The sequence below is a fragment of the Cinclus cinclus genome, chromosome 15 (genome assembly GCF_963662255.1).
Source record: "Cinclus cinclus chromosome 15, bCinCin1.1, whole genome shotgun sequence".
In the NCBI taxonomy this organism is placed as follows: domain Eukaryota; kingdom Metazoa; phylum Chordata; class Aves; order Passeriformes; family Cinclidae; genus Cinclus; species Cinclus cinclus.
In genome coordinates this window covers 3,117,336-3,134,147 of record NC_085060.1, presented here as the reverse complement: position 1 = coordinate 3,134,147, position 16,812 = coordinate 3,117,336, and the positions used below count along the sequence as shown (strand labels likewise).

Sequence of the window (16,812 nt, the reverse complement as noted above, 5' to 3'; positions counted from 1 at the left end):
CCTGCCCAGAGCTCCGGGGTCATTCCCGGCGATTTGGGGTCATTCCCGGCTGGAATGCGACGTGGGGAAGCATTAGGATCTGTTAAGATGTAAATGCGGGTGCAGGATGCGCCCCCCTGCCCTGCCACTGCTGGGGCACTCTGACATCCCCGAGCTCCACTCGGTGATAATCACAGCCTTGTGCATTTGCTGTCCCTCCTGGGAGTTGCAATTTTACCTCAAAAAAAAAAGCAAAATTTCACCAAAAGGGGGTGAAATGCAGCGAGCCCCAGAGTTCTGTGATGAGCCCACCCCGTACTGCGGCTGAGCTTCTCTGTGCCATGAGCCAGGATGTCCAGAAGCTGTTAAAGGATTGAAAAAGTGTTTGAAAAGGAAAAAAACCAACCAACCAAACAAACAAACAACAAAAAACAAACAAACAAACAAATAAACAAACAAACAAAAAAAAAAACAAATCAAAGAACCGAGGTCTCAATTTTCTCCAGCATCAAAAAGCAAAGTTATTTCTTGCCACCCTTCATTCCCCTACCACGTAGCTCTCATTGCTCCCTGGGCCACCAGCAAGGCTCCTTTATCTGAATAACTGGCAAATCCGCTTCTCACCCCCCCAAATATCAGCCGACAACTGGTATAGCATGAGCTTTACTGCTCTGGGGAAAAAAAAAACTCAGTTTAAGGAAAAAACCCTCACTTCAGTACGATTATTTTTCAATTTTAATTTTTAATAACAGCATATTTTAAGGCACCTTTTCCCCCTTCTTTCCTCCAACCTACAATTCTCACATGTAAAAGGCACTTCTGGTGATTTTGCAGAGTTATGCCGAGTGACACTGCAGCTCTAATCCTACCACACCGGCGGCCCTCGGAAGTGAAACCTACAGTAAATTTTGATTTCAGCCACACCTTTGTAAAACTAGTTTTTCCATGCCAAAATATATAAGAGAGATCAAAATCTTCACCGTGAGTGTCAGAAGCAACAAATCTTTCACAAGCGATAACCTCTGGGTAGGCTCCCAGCTGTGACCCAGGTAAAGCTGCCTTACTAAACACGGTGCAAGTGAGAATATGGAATTTCACCAACACCACACGGCCTTAGGAGAAATCTCAACACAAAAACTGTATTTCCCACCAATGAATATCAGTGCAGCAGCTGACCTTCCCCTGGCAACCTTTTCCAGGCAAATCCCCACTCCAAAGCAGCTCCAACCACAGGATGGAGAGATAAGCACCCAATCCTGCATTCCTCCCACACCCACAGCTCGCAGCCAGAGGGAGGATAAAGGGGAGGCAGCTGGCTCCCAGGAGTTATGTTTGAAACTCCCCAAATTGTGCTGCTAACTGATTCAATCACAGCGTTGAAGACTTTTTCAGGATGGAGGCTGAGGAGGTGCTTGGCTGTTTGTCCCTCTGTGCTCCTGTCTGCTCCTGATGGTGCATTCAGTAGGCAGAACTGCAGAAATATCTGGTTGACTCCAAAGCAGTCACAGACAGCAAATCCAGTGCCCCGTGCTCACAAAATTCACTATATTTAAAAGTCACTTTGCAGAATCTCAGCTCCAACAACGATGCCAACAAATACGTAATCGTCATTACACGCATTAATATGGTGATTTTATACCATATTAATATGGTGTGTACCATTAATACGGTATTTTATCTTGCTGTATATGCACGGAAAATGGGTTTGAAACTGAGCTGGTCACTCAGAATGCACAACAGAAAGGCACAGAGTTTAACCAGGAGGTTTTTGGTAGGATGCTGTACGGAGGGGTCACATAGAATGAAAAGGCTGAATAAATCCCATGGCCAATTACATGGTCACTGAATCATGAAAAGGCCAGGCTCCTGGAATTTTGCAGCTGCTAGTAGATTCAACAGATGCATCAAACCAGCAGCAAACTCAGCTACAAGTTACCCCACCACAGAATTTATTTGAAACAAAATTAACTTAGAGCCAACCCCCATCATGCAGAAATTTTTGAGGGAACATTGGTAGATTTTAATTCCCATTATCTTCCCTTGTCTTCAGCGTACTGCTAAACATAAATTGCCTTTTCTGCTTAATGAAAAACACGAAAAACTTTGTAGAGGTTCTACTTTTAGTGAAATTAAGCCAAATATCTAAGTGTGGTTATTTAATGGGGGCAGGAAAAGCATCTTTAAATTAAGTTCGACTCTCCCTGGATAAGTTGTGACAACCTGCACAAATGGAAAAATGGAAAACAAGTACACGACTGTTTACTGCCTCCCTGCCAGAGTGACAAAGCCATATGAGACAGAAAGATTGCCAGCCCTCTAGCAGAAGTAGCCCAGAGTATCTGAAACCACGATTATTTTAATCCAGGATGCAGTGACCAAGGAGCTGGCATAGAAACTCTTCCCTTCCTAAGGCCAGGAGCCCTTAGCAGAGGTGTAAGGAGAAAATTGGGAGGAATTTCCTCCAGGGCTGCTGGAGCTCCACCATCAGCACAAGGAAATGCTGCAGACAGGGCCCATTTGGAAAATTCCATTCCAAACAGTGGGCAGAGCATCACTCTGAGGCAAGGGATCACCACTGGCTCTGCGCCTGCCTGACTGGAGGCCTCTGGACATTTTTCCTTTTGTCACTGATTTGCACTGATTCCTTTGCAAAGTGCTTTGAGATCTCACAGGGAAAAAAAAAAAACACAAAAAAACAAAAAAAAAAAAAAAACAACAAAAACAAACAAACAAACAAAACAAAAGAAAACGAAAATCCAAAATTAAGAATCATCACTAAACCACAAGTTCTCTCCTAGTATCACTGTACCCAGGCTTCCAAGACATTGAGGAACACACCTGATCAGGGATGTCTCAATCAGAGCAAATGAATTCTTCTACAAAGTCATGTGAAGGACAGACACAAAATGCTGATCTCCCCTACTTCCAACACAAGATTCTTCTCTACAGCTCACAGATGTTTTATTCAGTCCTGCTTGAACATCTGGAAACTCCTGGAGAGAACATTGCACATCTGCCTTTTATTTTATTGACAGTAAATCCTCCCATTTTTCTCGGTTGTGTCACAGCTCACCACCGAGCAGAACGAAGTTTTCTTTTTGCATCCTTCAGGTGTTGTGTAGACTTCTTACTCCCTTCAGTGGTCATCCACAGTCCTTCATCCACTCACCTTTGTACCCTCCTCTTTATATGTTTCTTGAGAATGTCTTTTAGACCTCTTAAGTGACCTTTTAAGCTGAGGTCTCCATTTTCTCCACCTGCTCTCTCTGTAGGTGACAAGTTGCTCCAGACACATACCTGGGAAGGCTGCACCAACATCCTGCTCACCTTCCCCTCCCCTGATTAATTTCCCTTCATTAAAAAGCACAGACCCATCCTGTGCACCTGTCCAGTGCCTCTTCCACAGCCTGGACATTTGAGAGACCCTTGATAAATGATTAATGGATTGTGAAGTCTTCCATCTTCTCTACCTGCCAGCAAGGACAGAAATCCACAGACCCCAGTGATCTCAGATGCGTATGGACATTTCTAGACAGTCTAAATTTTCATGATAAAAAACACTTTTCCAGCCTGCTGGCTCTCATGTGCCTTCAGCTAGTCCTTCAACACTCAGTCACCAGAATCCTCAGCACCAGGGAGTTTTCTCTTTCCCTCTCGCCTCAGGAGTCTCTGAATGTTGAGGGCACTGAAATAGAAATGTTGTTAAATATTTCATAGCTGATTCTACCCACAAATACTCCAGCCTGAAGATGACCTCACTGGGCCCAGGGAAGGGGAATTTGCTCAGACAGGTATCTCAGGTGCAAATGTTGTTATTTTCGGATTAGTCAAATTTTACCTGAAAGCTATTACTAAATTCCCTCTTCTGACTAAGTTTAACAATGAATATGAACAATGCTATTAAACAGTGAGGCTATGGCAGCAGCATTTGTGGGATTACATGCATTAGACTTGATGCTGTACATTTTATTGTCTCTATTACTTGATTCAACGATTACTAAATTAGTTTTTATACCCTATACCTCAGGGAAAATTATTGCAGGAATACAAGGGAATGTAGGGGGAACTCACTGACTGCACATTGGATACAATCCTGACATACACCTGGATATTTTTAAATACTTCTGTACTTTAAGGTCAGAAGGCACCATTATGATCCTTTGCCCTAAACCCTCAAGGCACAACCGAGACTATTAAATTTTACCCAGCAGTTCCTGGAGAGGAGAGAATTATTCTCTCCTACTGCATAAGTGAACTCCACCGAGCCCAACAGCTTTGTTATTCATACTCCAAGGAAAGCAGCACCTACCACAATTTGAGTGATGAGATAAATAATAATGCAGCCAACCAGAATGGGAGACAAACTAGAAAAATCCTCATCGAAATTCAGCAGATCTGGGCTAGCTCCCTCTCAAAGCCCCCCCCCATCCATCCTCCCCTTCACACAGAGATTTTAGGGACAAATGCCAGTAGATCTCTATTGTTCCTGCTCATTCATTAGCTACAACTGCTTTTTCTGTTGTGCTCACACTTCAAGGTAAGGATAAGATTCTGCCCACACTGTGCATGCTGAAAAAGTAACTATGAGACACAGATAATGTAGATTATTTGAATACAAAATAACATTGCATTGTTTCCTTCACAGTTTTAAGTAATCCTCGGAAGTGAAACATAGATGTTTCAAGGTGATAAACTCCGTTCATCCCATTACCTTTGGACTTTCCCCTTCCATCTCCCTTAGTTGTACCATTCTCCTTTTTTACACCTTGCCCCCTCCACTAAACAGACTCAGAAAAACCCATCTTGGTACTATTTGTCACGATTCCATTTCCTATACCTGTAAGTCCCATGCCTGCAGCGAGCGAGTATTCGTGATTAAATGATAAAAGCCCGGTTTTAAATCGCTGTCCTGTCTCTAGTCCCCCTTTCCACATGCACCAGTGCAGCTCATGAGCTGCCTTCTAAGGCTTCAAAGGGGAGCAGAGGGTCTCAGTTTAGCTGGAACAATGAATTTCACAGAGCCACAGCTTTCACTTACCTCCCATGCTGGGGGTTACTATTTGCTTTCCCACACTTCCCTTCGGGCTGCTCCAGCCTTTGGAGCTGGAATTAAGGCAGGCAGGCACAAACTGTGGTTAAACCTGCTTAGATGCATGAGCGTGACCACCAAATTACACTTAAAACTTCAGAAGCAAGTCCTGTGCCCCTAAAACAAGTCCTGTGCCCCTAAAAAGCTCCCAGCCTAAAGCACATCACAGTTAAAAGTGCTTGGGGGTTATCTTCACAACAGATTTTGTGATGCAGTTTGTTGGACTCACCTGCTCCCCATCTGCAAGTGGGTTTTTTCTCTTGAAGTAGGCAAGGTAAACTCAAGTCCCCTCCCTCACACCAGCTTAGAACCTTGGCTTTTTTAATGTTCTTTTTTATCTCCTTGACAATAAAGGTCTGTCCTGCTTGCTATTTCTCTCCCCAGTCCTTCCGTGGGCAAGGCAGTCTCAAAAGCTCTGGATGACAGAGGTTCTTATTAGGAGCTGTTCAGGGAATTCTCCCTTGGACTGACAAGGACCTCAGGCAGCCCAGTCTGGAAACCCACCAAGGAGGTGACCCCGAGGGCTGCTTCTCATCCAAGGGCCACATTCAGCCACTCCTTTGTCACAAATAGGAGAATTTGATGCTGCAACCAGCGCTTTAGAGACAGTTAATTTGTCCTTATTTCAGCATCACTTTGTCCTTCCTCTGGTTCCCATCCTGACCCAGAATCTCTGGCTTCACTTAACAATGTCTTACCCATAAGTGGATACAGACAAAAGCACATTTGCTACACATGTGCCTACTTTGCACTGAATATGAATCAGATGAAGCACCAAAAGTCTGTCATTGCCTTTGTAACCTCAGTCCTGAAGAATATTCCTCTTTATTCCTCCTCCCTCTCCTTGCAGTCCTACCCAAGCAAGGCACAGAGATGCTCGGCACCCAACTCTGGAAATATCCTCGTATCTTGTCAGCAACAGCAAAATTGTGGTGTGAAGCTCTTAGAAACTCTAATTTGATAGAAGCTAGAGGTGAGAAGTTCTGCTTGAGAAGAAGGGGTGAAACCTCAGTGTGAGGAGAAGTTAACTTTCTCAAGGTTGCGTGTATCAAAACATACGCTGGGCTCTTCCACCAGGCTGGCATTCTGACAGTCCAGTGAAAATGTTTTCACTCCAAAAAACAAATAGGATGTATGGACAGCCCTCCCCTGGGTGTGGAGGTTGTGTTCACAGCCAGTTTCTGGAACTTGGCAGGACAGAGGAGGGAGGTGCAGCCAAGCAGAACCCGAGTCCAGGCACAGGACTGCAAAACCTCATCAAATACTTGTTCAGTTCAATTTAGGCTGGCCTAAATTCTAGTCCTCTCTTGAATAATTGAAAAGGAAACGATTGTGGGAAAAGTTTCATGTAACAGGAAGTCCAAAGGATGTGGCAAATTTTGGCAGCTCCAGGCTTCTCTGTGCAGCTCACAAGCCTGTGCTGTCATTAACTGGCCTGTCGCTGAAAACAAAATAACTCCAGGGCACAGATGGACAGGCCTGTGCTAGAGGCCAGAACAATCTTGTTTCCTACTCCAGAACCTCCAGGAGATCTGTCAACGCCACCACAGCTGAAACTCTTCATAACCTTTTTGTTTAACTGCTGTCTCAATTTAAAAAAAAACAAAACAATCAACCAAACAAACAAAACCAAAACCCCAAAAGAGTGCTTATTGCCTTTAACAACTACTCCGACGTTATTCATCCCTGCTTACACAAGACTTCAAATCAAAGCATTTGTTCCTGGTTATAATTGATACGAGCAAGCTCTGAAATCTAGAGAGAAGAGCAGAAGAGTTATTGCAGAAGGAAGAAGCAAAATACTTTCAAGGAGCTGATCTCCTTGCTTTGGTATGGTTTAAAAAATGTTTATTATAATATTCAGTGTTCTGCATGAAATCATCTAAGTCTGGAGAATTTCAGGGGTTCCTAGGACAGAGAACACAGGCAGGGTTAATCCTTCCTGCAGCCACTCACACAGCCCTGCTGAATGCCTGGAAAACTGCTTGGAATTACCTTGATCCAAACGTTGGCCAGTCTATATATTCAGCTCCTTTACTTCCTTTAACTTCAGGGCCATGACACTTAATTCAGTTACTATCCCAGCTCTGGTATGCTCATAAAAATTTCGCACCTGTTTCACAAATGTTCACCTGTTTAAGAGACTCCTGTTTAAAGGAAAGGAAGTTTTTGGTTAATTATGAAAGTATAACTTGCTTTTAAAAAGGAATTCCTACTATGACATGTGCTGTTTACAGGCTGCAAAAGCAAAACTGCCCAGTGAATTGAAAGGGGGGGGGGAAAGGGGAGGGGGATAAAAGAGAGAGAAAATAATTACTTGGATTAAAGTGTCTCTCCTTAACCTTGTGGAAGAGAATCTTCTCTGACTTGGCAGCACAGTATGATGAAAAGGAAATCAATGCCAAGTGTCTTATCCTGAACTCTGAACGGGCAAAGTTCCCATTGACTTTCAAGATTTCTTCCCCTGCAAATGGCATTCAGGAGCAGTCTTTACCTGCACCTAAGGCACGTCCAGCACTAGGTTCTGTCTCTCCCCTTTGTGTCGAGTGGATGTATAGAATTTTTGAAATCAGCACAGCAAGCTGTGAATGATGCATGAAATGAATAAGCTGAGTCTTGTACAAAGGGGAAATCCTGAAGGCTTGGTGCAATCACTGCTCTACTATTTCCTATGGCCTGCATAGAAAAGATGCATAATATTCTCCACAGAGACAAAGAGAAAAGCTCACCGAGGCCAGAAGTCTCAATCAGAAGCCCCAGAAGAGATAAATGACAGCAGCTCACAAGTTTTTAACATTGCTTATTTTCCCTCTTACTGCTAAGCTGTTCCCCAGGCATGCCTGGCTCTCTCAGCCCTGGGTGCACGTGGAATATCCACACAGGGAAGGGGGCTCTGAGAGCCCAGCTCGCTTTGCATTTCTTTAGAGGCAGCCCAGTTTATGCAGGAGTTTGTGTTTCACACCTCACCCCATCAGCCAAGGGGAATTTGCACCAATCCCCCAACACTGGGATGGCCAAAACATGGAAAAAGGTGAAAAAGGTACAGATTTTTCCACAGGATCAACGGGATGTGTTAAAACCCCACAACTTCTTCCTCATGTGGGCTTGAAGCAGAGACTTCACTAATATCAGCACAAGTATTTTCAAACCCGGCCAAACCACGCTCAGACTAAGTCTTAATTTGATGTATTCCCAAAGAAATTATAAATATATTAGAGTTGAACTGAGCAGCAGCAATAAAGATGAGCATCCTGAGCACAACACCGTGGTACAGAATTATTTATTTTCATCATGGAGAAGGTACAAATGCATCTTTTTGTGGATGTGCTGTGACCTCCCCCCACTTCTCTTGCTCTCCCATGCACAGTTTGCTCGTGCACTTTGCAATCTGCCCTGATGCACTAAGGAGGTACAGATCTTTTAGAAGCTGCAAAACTGAGGTTTAATAGGGATACTGAGCTTCTGAGGATGCCTTTGGAAGAAGCAAATCTAAAATCCTGTTTGCTTGGCTAGAAACACAAAGAAGCTGGCTGTGAATGGTATTTGCAGCAAAGAATAATTAATTCCTCATCCTGAGGACATTCCGTTGGGAAAAAGTCACAGCGTTGCACTGATTGCTGTATCCAGTGGCATCAATTAAAAGTTGTGATAGGGAAGTATGTGGAAAACTATTCTGGAAATCTGCATTAACCACTAAATTACCACATGCAAACACATCTGCAATACACACCTTCCTCCAGAAATCATGAAAGAAATGAAGTTATCTCTCTGTGTTATTTCAGTGTCTTGCCAGCATTTAGTGATGAAAGAAATAGAAATAATCTGAATCTGCAGCATGAGAATAAACTGGACATGACTACAAGAAATCTAAATCTAGGTCAGTGTAAGTGGAAAAGAACCATACCAAGCTTTTCACTTCTGCAGGCACTGAGAATAGCAGCAACATTTCATCAGAACATCACCAGCTTCTGTTTTCTGATGTACTCATTCCTGAGAAATCATCCTTCCCCTTAGCACTGGAGGATAGTTAGACAAGTTCCTATCTTCCTAATAATGTTCCTGAGAAGTTTCTTTCTTAGTCCCATGTTTGATATTCTAAAAAGAAAATTTGTGAATGTTTTCACAAAGTGTCTATGCTAATGCTTTTTTTGAATTTATCATCTCTTCTTGTAGCAAAGAAATAGTGGAAATACAAAAACATGTGGTTTAACATATATTCTTAAAATATTCTTAAAATACCCACCATCAGTTTCCTCTGCTAATTATTAGACTTTGCTCACTCTTTCAAAAGTTTAATTTGAAGTTTTCTAACTTACCGACTTTTGTTGCAATAAATTAACTCTGAAGCTCTTTGGCATAGGAAGGGACCATGAAAAAGTAACCCAATACACGGGGTTTTGACAAACCAACAGCACCAAGTGTTGTCTTCCACCCAAAAACACGTTAAAACAAAAGCCTAAATATTGTCATTGTGCTTTAATGCCAGCATTGACCTCTTCAGAGCCAGCGCTCTGTCATTCTAAAGATAAAGGGTGCACTTGCATTTATTCTGGATGTTGTAGAATAAGGCTGGAGTTGTTTAAACTGTGCAAAGAGTTGCTGATGATGGTGCACATGCAACAGCCCAGCCCCTCATGGTTTGGGACTTTACCTGGTCTCCCTGTGAATGAATGTTAAAGGCTCCATTCTGAGCTCTCCCACACCAGCAGGAGAAGGAAATCCTGCCTGGGCAGTGCTCAAAGTGGCATTTAGATTTAGATTTAGTTCATGCAGGAGGGATGTCAAGGACCAGATTCTCTGCAGATTTAAAAATGGAGTTCAGCACAAGTAAAACCTTTACCAGATCTAAAGAGAATATATTTCCGCATTTGTTCAGGAGGAAAATTTATTTCCTGGGCCCAAGCAAAGGATGTAAGAGTGCTCTTTGGGGGGAAAAAAAAGAAAAGTTGTGTTTTAGGCAATATCTCCCTCTATGCTGTTGGGTCTCTAAATAAATACAGTCCTGTTGAGGGAAGAAGAGCCTGTATCTGTATGTAATATCTGTATTTAATTCAAGGCTGAGTTCCATGGGTCTGTCCCAGCCCAGTGTGTGCGCGTGCTCACAACCCTTCCACAAGTTCTGACCACAGCTTATGAATTTCGGGATAAACTTCAGCCCCGGGAAGCTGAAAACCGCATTGGGAATTTTACCTGGACATCTCAAAACCAGTAAATCAGGAAAAGCAGCCCTAGGACAAACCACAGATAGGAGCTTCCAGAGAGAACAAGGCAGAGACATTTATACAGACGTTTTCCTGTGACCCCTCAGGAACTTGCTCACTGATCCTCCTGACTGACAGGCCCTGACTCATGGCAAACAAGGATAGCTTGAGCTTAAAAATACTGCAAATTTTGAAAAACAGCATTTTTCCTCTTTCACGGTAGAGAGTCCACTTCCACAAAACTCAGACGTATTTATATAACGATGCAGCTGCAGTTTTGACTCTGAAGACACCAAGTACAATTCCAGTGCTGGCAGCTGCTCACCTGCTCAGCTCCTGCTTTTGTCAGACCTGCACCTGCAAGGGAAGGTGGAGGGACAATTGTTTCAGGGAATGAGAATTTCACTCTTCCCCACTGGGAGCTGTCCTGGCACTGCCAGTTCTGGGGAGCCCTGGGCACCAGTTTAACTCCCAGCTGAGATGAAATGGGTCCTGCTGCTGCCCTGCCTGCCTCCGTCCCGTACTCTACTAACACCACTGATGCTGCCGCCTTCTCTCAGGGCGCCAGGTTATTTATGGATCTGCTTCTCCTCAAGGGCTAGTAAGTCACGTTACCAGCTACTCTACCTGAAGGACAGCAGCACAGACAGGCAGAAGCGGCACCACAGGCTTGCCAGATTTCAACAAAATATTCCCGAAGAATCGAGCTGTGGGTGTGAAACACGCCGGGTTCTCATTCACAAAGTGACCACCCCCAGCCTGTCGCGGGGCAGCGGTGGTGCCCGGGCTTTGCCACACTGACCAGAGGGTGGCCAGCGCCGGGAGGGGGCAGCGAGCGGGCCCGGGGCTTTGCCCCCACCGTGGGACCTGCCCCTTCCCCGGGTGGCCAGGAGCCAGGCACCCCGCCAGAGAACGGGGCTCTCGGAGAGCTCCGCACAACATCCTCACCCCCTGTAAGAGCCCGAGGAAAGCCCTGCCCGAGCCCGAGAAGAATTCAGGAGCCGCTGCCGAGGCATCCCCGCGGAGGGAAGGAACGCGGATGCTGAGCCCCGGGCAGCCAAGGGACACAAAGCGTCCCCTGAGCCGCTGTCGGCAAGGACCGGCACTGGCAGGGCAGGTCCCCGATCCCAAAGCCGAACTCCAGCAGCGCCCTCGCGGTCCCTGCCCTCCCTTCCCAAGGCAAGCAGCGGAGAGCAGCGGGAGCAGGCGAGAGGCCAAGCGAGGATGCGCTGGGAGAGAGAGGAGGTCGGAGCTCGGCCCGGGCACTGCCGAGGAGCCGGGGACACGCGGGGACCCGGGCGGAACAGGGCTCGGAGGGAGGGAGGGAGGGGTGGAGGGAGAAGCGATGCTGAGCTCCGCCAGCCGCCCCGATACCCCGCGGGGGCTGCTCCTGAGCGCAGCGACGAGAAATGCACATCACTATAAAAAAAACAAAACAAAAACAAAAAAAGAGCGGGGAACGGAAAGAAAAGTCGTCCAGACTCCAAGCACTCGTCAAACACACTGAAAAGATTGAATTATTTATTTCCTCTGGGGACTCCTGTAACCATTCATTATTAATGGAGACTAATTAAGAGTTCCCCAACGGGTTTTACTTTTGTAAATATTTTAGACGAGCTGGCGTTTCAAGGCAAATCCACCTGACAAGAAAAAAAAAATAATAAAATAAAAACTACAACAAGGAGAAGCAGAGACGTAATCCCCTTCGCTCCCCGTCTGCCGAGGAAAAGCAGCCGGCCCGAGAGGCAACAAGTGGCGGCGGCTCGCAGACGCTTCCCCGGCCCGGCTCTCTCTTCCCCTTTTAAAAGAAAACCAAATCCAAGGAGCGCATTCTCCCGCCCCCCCCCCCCCCCCCCCTCCCTTCCCCACCTCCCAAAATACAGCTCGGTTTGGCAGCCGGGGAAACGCAGCCGAAAAGCGCCGGCGGCTCCCGGAGCGGGCGCTGGGGCCGCGATGCTGCGGGGAGCGCCCCGGGATGGGCTCGGCCCTGGCCCGCTCGGATCCGCACAAACCGTCCGCACACCGCCGACGTGCCTGATATAAAATTTATTGATCTCTCTCCATCGGGAAGAAGGAATCAAACGAGGAGTAGGAACAGGGAGGGAGTATTTCGATGACTTTTTTTTGGCGGGAGGGAAGGAATCCGGTAACAAAACTAAAACGTTTTTTTTTCATCCGATATGTCAAAACATGGTTCACAGTAAAATTCACAAACCCATTTACATAAGTTTACAGTTTAAGAAAAATCAAGACATACAACTTACTATAAATAAAAGAAATGCGTTTGCGACCCGCACAGCTCTGCTCTCTCCCACCTCCCCCTTTTCAAGGAATAAAACTCTGAAATTAAAAAGTCGTGAAAGCTACAAATTGTGTATAGAAACCAAGCGAGGGTCGGTAATAAAACACTTAATAAACCACAGCGATTATGTGAACAACCGAGTTTAAGAACAAAAGCCCGCGCTTTTTGTTTATGTCATTGCAACGCTAGAAATCAAACTGGAAGATGCAAGATTCTTTTAAATCTTCTAAGCGAATTAAACAGTGGCCAACCTAGCCGAAACCAGGAAAGGAGTTGCCGTGGTTTGAAAACTTCACAGCGGCTTCTAGGAGGCAGGAGTTGTGCTCTATTAAAAATAACAACTTATGCTCAAATATCTCTTGTACAAAAAAAAAAAAAAAAAAAAAAAAAAAAGACACAACTAACGGATTTCCTTTTTAAAATTTCTCCAGAGTTAGTATTAAGTCTGCTAAGCCGAGCAACACTGCCGTACGTCCCGGTGTAGTCAGGGAGCGGTGGTGGGGTTAGAGATTAAGACGGGGGAGCCGTCCCGAGCAGCCAAGTTTATATGTGAGTTAGTGGTACGGTACCATTCACGGCAGTCCCGGCACTCTGGTAGTGCTGGTGGACGCTGTGTAACCTGCTGCCCTGCAGGGCTGAAGGGTCTGTGGCATCCCCCCCGGGGGGCAGGTACATGCTGATCATATCCCGCAGGTCTCCCAGGCAGGCCCTCTGCGAGTGGGAAGCGATGGCCGGAGGCGGCGAGCTGGGCTCGGATTTCACCACGGAGCCCATGGAGCCCAGGCTCATGGCCGTGGAGGGCTGCTGGCCGTAGGCGGCGGGGGACATGCTGTAGGTGGAGGCGGCGTTCATGTAGGTCTGCGCCGTGGACATCATGGGGCTGTACTGCAGCCCCGTCATGTCGTAGCGGTGCATCTGCTGCAGCTGCGGGCTGTTCATGCCCGGGTGCTGGCTGTAGCCCAGCTGGTCTTGCATCAGTGAGTAAGCCCCGTTGGTCCAGCCGTTCATGTGGGCATAAGTGTCAATCCTCTGCCCCACCCCGACCGGGCTGCTCACCGCGTTGCCCCCTCCCGGCGCCAGCAGATTACCGGGCAGCGAGTATTTGTCCTTCTTCAGCAAGGTCTTGGTCTTCCTCCGGGGCCGGTATTTGTAATCCGGATACTCCTTCATGTGCACGGCCCGCAGCCGCTTGGCCTCGTCGATGAAGGGCCGCTTCTCGGCATCGCTCAGCAGCTTCCAGTCGGCTCCGAGGCGCTTGCTGATCTCCGAGTTGTGCATCTTGGGGTTCTCCTGGGCCATCTTCCGCCGCTGCCCGCGCGACCACACCATGAATGCGTTCATGGGGCGCTTCACCCGGTCCTGGTCCGAGCCCGCTCCCGCTCCGTTGCCGGCCCCGCCGCCTCCGCCCGCTTTGCCGGTGCTCCCCGCAGCGGGGTTACCGCCGGTGCTGCCCGGCGTGGGCTGCGGCGCCTTAATCTCCGTCTCCAGCATGCTGTACATGGCCGGGGCCGGCAAAAGGTGCGCCAGGGCGGCGGGTACCAAGGGCGGAGAGGAAGTTCCAAATTAAAAAAAAAAAAAAAAAAAAACCCAAAAAAAAACCAAACAAAAAAAACCTGTCTGGGCAGCTACCGCGAAAGAAGGAGGAAGTTTCTGTGCGTGGCAGAAGCGCCGCTCCCCGAGGTGCCGGAGCTGCTGCGGAGCGGAGCGGCTCCCGCGGGCAGCAGCGGGCGATGCGCGCACGGATCGCGGGGGTCCGTGATTGACGGGCTATAAATGAGGGGGCGGTGGCCAATCAGAGAGCGGTTCCCGACAGCCCCAACCGGGAGCTGACCGGCCGGGGGCGGGCGGAGGGACCGGGCTCGGGGATGCCGCGGGTACCGGGCCCCTCCCGCCGCGTCCCGCAGCCCCCCGGGGCAGAGCGGCTCCCGCAGCTGCGGCCGTGCCGGGGGGGAGGGAGCGGGCCGGGGCTGCCCTGCGGGGAGGAGGAGCGGGGCGGAGCGGGATGCCGGGCACAAAGGGGTTTGGGGCTGCCCGGGGGGATGCACAGCCCCGTGCCAAGCTCGGAGAAGGCTGCCTGGAGAGAACGAGCGAGCCCGCACTGCACAGACGCAACCCCCGGAGCGGATGAAGGGGTGGGGGAAGGATGGACGGGCTCTTTCACTCTTGTACTCCCACTCCCAAGCTGTCGCCTGGGGGAGAATCTACCCTGCCGTGCTGGGATCGGGCACGGCTGTCGGTGGGCGAGGGGCCGGGATGGTTGGCTACCGGCCGGGCACTCCCGGCCATCCCCACCTACACCCGTCCCGCTGCCGCTTGAACTTTTCCGGCTCCCGGCTGCCCTAAAAGAGGGGGGGGGGGGGGGGGTGGGTAGAGGGGACGGCGCTTGCGAATACCCCGAGTTTCATGGCAACAGAAAGTTCTGTCCGTGTGAAAGAAAACTTTGGCGGCGGATATGTGAGTGGAGCGGCGCCCACTTGAGCTGTCAATCACCGGCTTCCCTGTCCGTCCCTCCTCTCCCTTTTCCCCTCCTTCCCTTCCTTCGCCAGAGGCACGGACACCGCACCTGCATGGACAGGGCCGGCAGCTCGCCGGGGGCACCGCGGGCACTGCGCTCCCTGCCGGGGGCCGGGGCGGGCGGGTTGGGCTGGGCTGGGCTGCCCCATCCCTGCGCCTCCTCATCCTCCCGCAACCTCCGCTCCAGCTCCGCCTGGAGCAGCCCGGCGGCTCTCCCGGGGTAGGAGAGGCAAAGAGAGCCGCAGTCTGCTGGGGGAAAGCCTCGCTGCTGGAGGATGCGGGCAGCATCGCCGCTGTGGATTTGAGCAAAATGCTCCAAACGTGGGTCGCCGGGGAGGGTCAGGGGCCTTGAGGTGGGGACGTGTCCGAGCATCCCCTCCCGTCCTGGGCAGCCCGGCGAGGAGCGATGCTGCCGTCGCAGCTCCCCGGCTCCATAGGCATCCGTGTCACCCCAAAGACAAGACCGAGAGTGTAATGACGGTAATGGGGACGGGGAAGAGGAAACCTCCATGGCAGGGCTCTGGGCTGGAGAGGGAGCTCCGGGCTCGGAGCAGGGCGATGATGAAGAGCGCCCGGCCCTGCTCCAGCCCGCACGGTGCCTCCTGCGGGAGCGGGCACCGGACGGGACGGGAGGGACCCTGCAAGCAGCACGGTGATTTGGAGGGGGTTGATTTGAGCCAATCTGAGCTCTGCTGCGATGCAGCAGTTGAAGGTCTTACTCGTTTTGTACGGATTTCTTTTTTGACAAAATGATCTGTTGAACAACGTCGTAGGGGAAATAAATCCCGCTCGCGTCCGGCTATGGTGCAGTCAGCACTTCGGTTTTTGCTTGGTTTGCTGCTGGTGTTATTGAGCGAAGTCAAAATTTGGCAGCCCGAGGGGACAGGGTGACAGCGGAAGGGTTGCTCCGGGCGCGAGTGGTGCGCGTGTAACTTTTGCAATATATTGGAAAAGCTTCAGACAGCCGTAATTAATTTCTGATCCTCAGAATATTTTGGCTCCTCCAGTCGAGGTCTGAGACCTGCCAGGCTGGCAGGAAATCGGACTGATCTATATACTGACAGTACTTTGATATTTATTTATATGAGCCTTTGTTGGAGGGACTGGACACGCTGGCATGCAACGAAAAATTGGGCTGTGTAGAGAATTAGAGGATGTTCTGAAATCCCCCCGAACAGTGTTTCCGTCGATGTCTGAATAAATATTTTACCGCGTGAAGTTTCGACTCTTAATTTGTCTTTCAATTAGTCTTTGAACTTTTTTTTCCCCTAGAAGCCAACGAGCTCTTCAACACTTTTATGGTCCCGTATTATTTCAAACCGAGACAACATTTTGCTTGAAACATCCCTAATCTTTGTAAGAGAACTGAACCTGACTGAATAAAAATATAAGTACAGACCGATGGATTTCCAGACTTCACAGATCCCTGCAACGCTCCCGCAGCGCTTGGCTTCCCACGCCGCACGTGTTCTGAGGAAAACTTCAAAATCCGGCTGATCGCTATTTCCAGAAGGGCTGAGCAAGGACCCTCTGCCTCAATCCCTCCGCCTCGGCTTTGGCGTTCGGCTTTGGGATTCGGGAGAGGTTTCGGGAGCGGCGCTGCCCCGGCTGAGCCCCCGCCCGGGCACGGCGCTGTCGCCACCAGCAGCCCCGTCCCGGGGCCGCCCCGCACCTGCGACCTTCTGCTGCTCTGTCCTTCCCTGCCCCTGACCTGGGGAGCAGGAGGA

At 49.0% G+C, this 16,812-nt stretch overlaps 1 protein-coding gene across 2 annotated transcripts; it reads right to left on the bottom strand.

Annotated features, from left to right (window-relative positions):
- Positions 1-13,095: 13,095 nt before the first annotated feature.
- On the bottom strand, positions 13,096-14,585 carry LOC134050097 (transcription factor SOX-3-like). 2 transcript variants are annotated; one of them, XM_062502947.1, is made up of 2 exons: positions 14,011-14,585; positions 13,096-13,971 (listed from the first exon to the last, which is right to left on the bottom strand). In XM_062502947.1, the coding sequence occupies exons 1-2, from the start codon at positions 14,069-14,071 to the stop codon at positions 13,115-13,117; spliced, it is 918 nt and encodes a 305-aa protein (XP_062358931.1). In that variant the 5' UTR covers positions 14,072-14,585; the 3' UTR covers positions 13,096-13,114. The 2 variants fall into 2 exon arrangements, with proteins under 2 accessions (XP_062358931.1, XP_062358930.1); XM_062502946.1 differs by having other exon boundaries at positions 13,096-14,585.
- Positions 14,586-16,812: the final 2,227 nt, after the last annotated feature.

Bases quoted from the DNA above. Each gene is read 5' to 3' on its own strand.
- LOC134050097 (XM_062502946.1), bottom strand. From the start codon at position 14,071: ATGTACAGCATGCTGGAGACGGAGATTAAGGCGCCGCAGCCCACGCCG.